General features: G+C 40.7%; 1 protein-coding gene across 1 annotated transcript; it reads right to left on the minus strand.

The window, feature by feature from the left end:
- Nucleotides 1-3,930: 3,930 nt before the first annotated feature.
- On the minus strand, nucleotides 3,931-5,443 carry LOC139466909 (uncharacterized). The gene is made up of 3 exons (XM_071248635.1): nucleotides 4,953-5,443; nucleotides 4,461-4,551; nucleotides 3,931-4,224 (listed from the first exon to the last, which is right to left on the minus strand). The coding sequence occupies exons 1-3, from the start codon at nucleotides 5,441-5,443 to the stop codon at nucleotides 3,931-3,933; spliced, it is 876 nt and encodes a 291-aa protein (XP_071104736.1).
- Nucleotides 5,444-9,421: the final 3,978 nt, after the last annotated feature.

Consider the following 9,421-nt stretch of genomic DNA (forward strand, 5'->3'; position numbering starts at 1 on the left):
TTGCTTTCATCAACGAACAAAGGCTTGGGCTTATAAGCTATTTATGGCTAGGGCCTACAAATTGACAAGCTGTTTATTTCTGCCCTTTTGTGTTATTTGTCTTTATGAGAAAAACATGTAGTGGTAAAAATGTACATTTTATTACCTGTTTTAAAAAAATAGTATTACATATATACGGAAGGGTCACTAGGGATTATTATATTTTTGAGTGCCAGGTCACTGGTGACAAATTTCACGGGGAAAGCTTGGTCACTGGTGACTATTCAATGTTGGGAGCCTGGTCATTAATGAAAAATAATGTCAGAAGCCTGGTCACCGGAAAATATTTAATGTTGGAAGCTGGGTCACTAGTTGCTATAGAATTTTGAAAGCCTGGTCCCTCACAGTGTCGGGAGAGCAGCCACGGGAATGCTTGAAACACGTCCTTTAATAGAGGTCACTTCAAGGGATCTTTCGGAAACAATTTGTCATTGCGGCGCAAATGTCGTTTAATGTGTATATTGATCAACATGTTCATTGTGTCTTTAAGAACATTGAATCTCATTCGTTTGCAATCAAACAACAGCAGTTAGATTAGATTCCTTCTATAAAACACTGATAAGTATATGAACATAGAAGAAATCTACTACAACGAACTAAGCCAGGGAAGGAAAAACATCCTCCACGTCGCCGGGAGCTGGTCTCAAATCAGTACTCTAAGCCAAAGAAAATATTTGTCCTTCTCCGGGCCTAAAAAAACGATTGAGTGAAACACAAATTGGCCCTGTGGTGCTTCCAAGACCGACAATCCATTTTGCGGTGCGGTGATTAAATTTTGAAAACGCTAAGCAAGGTAGACGTCACCGAATTACCTTTGCAACCTGATAAATTGGATGCCAGACGGTTTTCCATAGAACATAAGCATACATGTTGGTATCTCTATCAATGTAACCTGTAAATTGTTTTAATCGTAAAGCATCATTTATGTAGTGGTGTTATGAGGAATATTGACACTCACGTTATTGAATCTCTCCATGAAGAAGTTTGTTAATGGCATCATCTGAACACTCTGTCCACTAACACAAACTTTCAAATAGTTTATTATTTAATTTCCTAGCTATGACCTCCGCCTATACCGTATATAACCTGACTGGTAGTTTGCATGTATATTCATGGTGTAGGAAGCCTAGCGGCTTACAATAAATCCTTCTTTGCATACAAATTGGATTGCAATAGTTAATTATATCCCTCCATTCATAACTTAAATGTTGTTCTGGTCGAAAAGGTGAATGACTTCCAGTGTTTACAATATGCAGTGATTTAGCCGGAACACTACACACCAATAGCAAGATGCAACAAACAAAAGAGCAATATGAATCCATGAACGAATGTGTACACGGTAGGATTAGGTGGTAGTCTGACTGTTGACCTTCCAGCACCTCACACGCAGCTTCGGTTGTACACTCCCCACAGACCTGTGAATGAATATTGACCAGAGTGATATGAGGTGAGGTGAAATGGAGTTTAAAGTCGCGTCCAAGATTACTGCACTAAGACAGCGACGTGTATGCACGTGTGTGTATGTGGCTGCTTGTACGCTGATTTATAGTGCTTGCACACTGAGATACCATGCCACAGTTTAACATGATTACTCCACTCAGACACAGTAAACTGACTCCGAGCCGATCAGTCCTTGTTTTAGTCATAATGCCGAGCGCCAGACAGGGTAACAACACGTACCATCTTTTTTTGGAGGTATGGCTTGGCCGGGGATCGAAGTCCGGGCGGACGCTCTACCACTAGACCACGGAGGCGGTCCAGGGGAATATGAAACGCCTTGAGCATTTACTTGATTGAAATAGTGAATAATAAATGAATTTATGATTATGTTACAAGTTCTCTACTAGAAAAGGGGCGGTCGGGTAGCCTAGTGGTTAAAGCGTTCGCTCGTCACGCCGAAGACCTGGGTTCGATTCCCGAAATGGGTACAAAAACACGATTGAGTGAAACATTTTAACTGCTTCTTGCCCTAATACTAACATTTGCTACCCAGTATTCTTGGTATCAGATAGGAATCAAATTTATGTTCACGTAATCCAAATTATTGGGGAAATGTGTTAGGCTGTCCTGAATATTTCTTTTTTTCTGGTTGTTGACTGCTCAACTCAAGCTGCCGTGTGTCGAGAATTAATTGACAGGCCCCTCGGAGTCAAAACATATATGTTTTTCTTAGCGTGGGGTGGTGGGGGAGGGGAGGAGGGGGAGCATGTTTATACTTATGTCCTATGTTATCAGTATGTATGTTAATGTTTATGCTTATATCCTATGTTATCAGTATGTATGTTAATGTAGCCAATGGATGGAGGGTTGAGCAAAGTTCTATTTGTGTAACTTTGTTGACACAATAGAAAAGTTGGGGAAAGTTGACATGCGTATTGCTTACGTAATAAAAAACATAAATAGGCCTAACGTAATAGAATACGCATTTAACCACTTTTTCTAACCGGGAGGTAGATTAAATCATTTGAAAAATACTACCAGAGAAAACGTCAAATACTCTTAACACAGAGCATCATAAAGCCAACACGGGGTAATAAAACTTAACTATTGTCACCACGCTTGTTGTTCCAACCCACTCATTCACTCCAGCCGGATGCTAGAACCTGAAAAGTCCGGGGTTTCCAAATGGGTCAGGCATTAATCGAGTCCAGACCAGACAAACCAATTCCAAAAGGAGGCAAATGCAAAGAACTACAGTTCCTTTTCAGTCTGCTGTCAGTTTATGATTAGCATGGAATACATTGAATATTTCCTTGCCTGGAATCACAATAAGACTAATCGCGGCCAGTGTACCAGGAAATTTAGTAATGTTTCAGAGCAGTTCTGCTGTAGTTTTTTAAATGTGATATCGATATAAGTCGTGCGTCTAACAAGTGCCGCTTCGGTACTACATTTCAAATAATGATCTGGAGTATCAAATTAGATCGTGGTCATTTGGAAAAGCCGATGCATTAAGGGAGAGCCCTGCTAATGAACTACGCGTGCTCAAATGACCAAATGACTATTCACAGCCGTTCCCAAGCCATTAAAGGTGTTATTAGAATATCCAGTGCCACACTTGTCAACAGGCCATTGAAGGGTGATTTTGAGTGTGATGAAACATGTTTAAAGGATTACTAATAAGATCACGCAGTTTGTCGGGGGCCTACTTGATACAATTTACAGTGTTTTCTATACACAAAGACGAATTGATAGGGCTACAAATCGCTAATGCCATCTTGACTGGTGTATACATGATCCTATAGTCCCATTGATATACCACATTCTTCTCTCAGCACATTCATTAATTTGGCATCACAGTGAATACATATAGGCCTGGTTACTGGTCCTTTCTACTGACATTTTGTAATGTCAGCAGGTAACAGTAAATATAATATTCTCTTTTTCCTAATAGATTATGTCTCTTTGATACATTTGGTCAGGTGAAAATCCATTTCTTTAAGCTTTCTCTTTATGTTATCAGTTCCAAACAAAAGCGACAAAACTCTTTTCATGAAGATACCGAATCTCTGGTAAAAGCCGACTATATCTTGTATTTATGTATCCCTATCATTTAGCGATGATACCAGTCGTTCGCGAATACATGAACGTATCCTGTCCAACTGATGACACCCATCACAAACACATGCAAAAGGAAGCGAATTGTACACCTGAAAAATCACGGTAACATGTTATACGCTACTTCCGGTCTCGTTGCCATGGTTTCTTTTGTTAAAACTGTACGTTCATTTCCCATAACGTTCCCAAAAGTGTAGTGATATCAGCGATACAACTCCACTTTTATTCCAGAAGAGTAGTGATATCAGCGATATCACTCCACTTTTGACCATTCCCATTTTGTGTAAAAAAACAGAAAAAGTCATCAAGGTTTTTATTTGCATTGTCCCAAAATTAGAACATAATTTCAAAACTATCACCGTTCCGTTTCGTACATTTAATGGTAACAGGCTTTGCATCTGACTTATCAGGCAAAATGCATGTTGCAACTGGAGACTTGGGAGGCGATGTCTTCGGTTCAATCTTTGATTCCTTGGGCTTTGGCGGCTGGAGGAGATCCGATATTTCTTTCTGCTGTGTTTCTCTCGTGCGCTTGTACGCTCTCACAGCTAGACTTCTGTGGCCCTCCTTTCTTGAACTAGCTGTTCGTCCACTTTTTTGGTGGAACAGGCGAGCTGCTGTTTTTACCTGAAACACTAAGATTAATTGTGAAAATGGACATATACGCATTTATGGCGCTATATAATACGATCATGCAAATAAATTTTTAGTCCTTGTCATGCTGAAGGCTGATTTACTCTTATTAAATTCAGAGTAAAATGTATTAAACGGAGGAGTGGAGGAGGAGTTGGAGTTTTACGCCGCACTAAAGATTTTTTCAGCAGTACAAGGGTTAAATGAGATGTCAATGTAATAATATTTACCTTGCCAGAATGACCAGTGTGATGTCCTGTTATACCAGCTTTGTCGCATATTTTCTTAAACAGCTTCTCAAACGTGTGCACGCCAACCTTTCTGGTGAGAATACCCCACGTTTTCTCCGTCACGTGCCGACAAAGGTCGTCGATAGAACGGTCCTCCTAGGGGGGTGGATTCCATGTATTCTTGTAGCACTTTTACATAGCATCTTGGGTTTGACTCTTGGACATAATTGGCGAACACGTGTGAAAATACATAGTAAGCGTTATTTAGGTAGCTACATGAATCAGTTGACACACTGTGATATTACGTTCAAGGCATGTAAATATGAAACTGGAAAATTATTGTAAATTAGCATTAAAATAAACCAAAATAACGGAAATCTCCATATTTCTGCCGTATTTGTGTTGGACAGTGTGTTGGAAATAGTTAAGCCTGGTGAAATATCTCGCGATATGAGACACTAGAATTTTATAAACTAATTTAAAAGTTCTCACCTGAATGGAACCTTGCCACCTTGTTTTAGCCCTCCCTGGTTATTCTTGCAAGTTCCTCCCAGGAAATCTACAAATTCTCCCTCGTCATCTTTGCCGAAAACAAACTGATCTACACATAGTGAAGAATGTTCATCAGCCGCCCTTAATCCAAATATCTTGCAGTTGTAGAAATAAACTGTGTTGAACAGAAATTCAGAATTGTCAATACCGAATGTACCTGTCTCCCATAATTTCTCTTCTTCCAGTGGTGAAATGCTCTTGGCCTGTTTAACTACATTTCCTACACCTTCCGAATCCAGTTTCTTCATTTGGCCATCAAGTGTTGCTCTCAACCTGGAAAATTGTGCATTATCTGTATCCATTAAATTCAAGTCAAATCGCTTGTACTCTTCTTTGAGGTAACGCAGAATTCCAAGACATGGGTTCTTTAATGACATGCGAGGGTATGGACTTCCATCTTGGCGACGCACCTCACATATGAATCCACACATCCAGAAGTCGAATTCTTCAGCGGTTATGTCCTTAGTTAATGTGACAACACAAGCATAACTCTCGCTGTGTGTAGTACCAAATTGGATGCCAGACGGTTTTGCATAGAACATAAGCATACATGTTGGTATCTCTATCAATGTAACCTGTAAATTGTTTTAATCGTAAAACATCATTCATGTAGTGGTGTTATGAGGAATATTGACACTCACGTTATTAAATCTCTTCATGAAGAAGTTTGTTAATGGCATCATCTGAACACTCTGTCCACTAACACAAACTTTCAAATAGTTTACTATTTAATTTCCTGGCTATGACCTCCGCCTATACTGTATATAACCTGACTGGTAGTTCGCATGTATATTCATGGTGTAGGAAGCCTAGCGGCTTACAATAAATCCTTCTTTGCATACAAATTGGATAGCAATAGTTAATTCTATCCCTCCATTCATAACTAAAATGTTGTTCTTGTCGAAAAGGTGAATGACTTCCAGTGTTTACAATCTGCAGTGATTTAGCCGGAACACTACACACCAATAGCAAGATGCAACAACCAAAAGAGCAATATGAATCCATGAACGAATGTGTACACGGTAGGATGAGGTGGTAGTCTGACTGTTGGTCTGACTGTTCACCTTCCAGCACCTCACACGCAGCTTCGGTTGTACACTCCCCACAGACCTGTGAATGAATATTGACCAGAGTGATATGAGGTGAGGGGAAATGGGGTTTAAAGTCGCGACCAAGATTACTGCACTAAGACAGCGACGTGCAAGCACGTGTGTGTATGTGGCTGCTTGTATTCATCCGGACTGACGCTGATTTATAGTGCTAGCCCACTGAGATACCATACCACAGTTTAACATGATTACCCCACTCAGACACCGTAAACTGACTCCGAGCCGACCAGTCCTTGTTTTAGCCCCTTAATGCCGAGCGCCAGACAGGGTAACAACAAGTATCATCTTTTAACGTCTTTTGGTATGACCCGGCCGGGGATCGAACCCCAGACCTTCCGCTCTCCGAACGGACGCTCTACCACTAGACCACGGAGGCGGTCCAGGGGAATATGAAACGCCTTGAGCATTTACTTGATTGAAATAGTGAATAATAAATGAACTTATGATTAAGTTACAAGTTCTCTACTAGAAAAGGGTCGGTCGGGTAGCCTAATGATTAAAGCGTTCGCTAGTCATGCCGAAGACCCGGGTTCGATTCCCGAAATGGGTACAATGTGTGAAGCCCATTTCTGGTGTCCCCCGCCGTCATATTGATGAAATATTGCTAAAAGCGGCGTAAAACCATACTCACTCACTCACTCTACTAGAAAACATATATGTACAGGCCAACATGATATACTGTTATACGGCTGATTGCGGCGTTAAACAATATTTGTCCATTTATCGATCCTGTTCTGATGACATCCCTTTGAAATCTGACATATAGACGTATATCAGCCAAGCTTAAGATGATCAATTAAGAGTCATAGTAAAATGGCCACGCTTACGGTAGCACCATCATGTTTCGCCCCTTTAATGTAATACCTTACAATATACAAAAACATTTATACTACAACATATACCGATTTGATCACAAACATGTCCCCGTCAAATATAATATGAAAGGTATAAATTTGCACCAATGGAATACAGGACATTGGGGCTTGCAGTGAGAGAAGAATGGGGTTGCTAGCTGTTACGTTCACTGAAGGATTACATATTTTTACAGCACACGATACATCTTCTTGAAAATCTTACTAAGTTCCGTCTGCAATTGTCTTTGTATAAAACGAATAAAATAGCATGTGTGAAAAAGTACTTTCTTGAATTCACTGACGATACAATAACATCAAAGAGGCAACTTTCTGTCTTTCTTTATTCCAAACAAAAACTTCACAGAAAGGACTCATTTCTCTCTAATTGCTGTCATTGGAGGACTATCGGACCAGGTATGACAGTTATGGAAAGGAGCTCAATCACAACCGTGTCCCAATAACGACCGAGTGGCGTCATTACCGAGGTTTTGACCCAATGATCAAGTAATAGCGTCACAGTTATAAAACACTTCACCTTCTTCGAAAAAATATCGATCGCTCCGTCAGAGTGTTATTTACCACAGTACGATGAGATGATCTATTCCCCGAAGTCTTCTAGAGGTGATTTTCTTAGCAACACGGTCACAGATCTCCCCGATCAGCATTGATGCTGACGTCATTGATGACGTAACAACTGTCGAGCGTCTTAAGAATTGGTTACACTGACGCATCCATGTAGTGTTGATTATAGAACTTCTATCAGGCAAAGAATACAAGACTGAATCATTGGTAGGATAAAAGCTTACCAAACAGGAAAGGAATCTATACTGAACCGCAAACAAAACGTGACCATGGATAGATATATGAGAAACCTTATTTGTCCAAACACTGTAAACATACTTTGAGACATATTAAAAAGATGAAACCTGGCAAAACTGATCATCAAGGTTGAAATTAAAGTGTCAAATGTTTTTAAAGTGTAACACAACACTAGTCTCTGAGAAAATGACATCACAAGTCAGTATCTCGTGTGTCCGCCATGTGCATTGATGACTGCCGTGCAACGTCGATACATGGAATGGTGAGGTGGTTGATGAAGGCCATAGGAACTTGAGCCCACACTCTGAGAAACGCCTGACGCATTTCGGCTGCAGTTGTCGGCTTTGGTCGGACGTCATTCAGCCGTCTTTGAATCTCGTCCCATAGGTGCTCAATGGGATTTAAATCGGGACTGAGGGCAGGCCACTGCATGGTTCTGATGTCCTTCTGCTGGAGGAAGTCTCTTGTTGCTCTCGCAGTGTGGGCACGGGCGTTATCATGCTGAAACTCGGGGTTGCGGCGACGTACCAAATGAGGTATGGCATGTGGTCTCAAGACTTGATCTGTGTACCGAGCTACTGTGACACCATTGTCTCTCCCTGGACCGATGTTCTGGAAGACCACAGGGCCGACCCTCTGTGCTAGACCAATTCCTGAGGGGCAAAGGAAAGTTTACCGGGTTTGTCTTTTATATGATGCAATACTAAAAGGACAGTTGTTAAATTTGATTATGTCTATTTAACCATAACTCATTTCTGCTACAGTTTGTGAAAGGCAATCTGGGGCTGGGTAATTTTGTGCAATATTACATTTGTTCAGTGAAGACTTGGCTGAGAAATGAAAATGCAGTCACATGACCCCTACCACGTTTGAAATGTTGTGAATTTTGTGCCATTTTTTAAAATTGATTTTCAATAAATGACTTGCCTAAGATACCCGCCAGCAGTTTTGTTTTATGCGAATTTCCTTTTGGTTTTTAACAAATATATGAAGTTATATTTTAAAAAATAATTATTTTTATTTTTGTTTGTTGTTTACCGCCGCACTCAGCAATATTCCGGCTGTATGACTCTAAAAATAAGGGTGGAAAACCTTGAATATTGCCACCGAGGTTGTCCAGCCGCCCAGTCACTCATTCACATCAGTCGTACGCCAGAACCAAAAAAGTCCGAAGATTTCCTGTGGACCAGTAAATAACCGAATCTGACCAGACAAACCATACTCGTGACTGAAAGCAAAAGAAATGATGGTTCGTTCGGAGATCGTTTTCAGTCTGCTATAAGATTAGCATGGGATACTTGGAATATTTTCTTGCCTAGAATCCAAACAAATATGTAATCGCGACCACTGGCACCAGGTCCGGTGTTCTGTTTAGTGGTACTGTTGTAGTTTATTGAATGTAACATCGATATATGTCGTGCGTTCAACAAGTGCCGCTTCGGTACCACACTTCAAATAAGGGTCTGGAGTATCAAATTAGATCGTGGTCATTTGGAAATGCCGACGCATTAAGGGAGAGGACTACTTATGAACTACTCGTGCCATTCCTGCTCAAATGACTAAATGACTCGTCACAGAAGTACCCCAGGTCTTACAGGGTCTTTTAAGGATCTCCAGTTCCGCACTT

This window comes from Haliotis cracherodii, unplaced genomic scaffold (assembly GCF_022045235.1).
Source record: "Haliotis cracherodii isolate W230 unplaced genomic scaffold, xgHalCrac1.p SCAF_19, whole genome shotgun sequence".
NCBI lineage: Eukaryota > Metazoa > Mollusca > Gastropoda > Lepetellida > Haliotidae > Haliotis > Haliotis cracherodii.

Coding starts and splice junctions, on each gene's coding strand:
- LOC139466909 (XM_071248635.1), bottom strand. CDS start 5,443: ATGTGTGGATTCATATGTGAGGTGCGTCGCCAAGATGGAAGTCCATAC. Junction 4,552..4,952: donor GGTGGCAAGGTTCCATTCAG/GTGAGAACTTTT, acceptor TATTCTCACCAG/AAAGGTTGGCGTGCACACGT. Junction 4,225..4,460: donor ACACTGGTCATTCTGGCAAG/GTAAATATTATT, acceptor TTAGTGTTTCAG/GTAAAAACAGCAGCTCGCCT.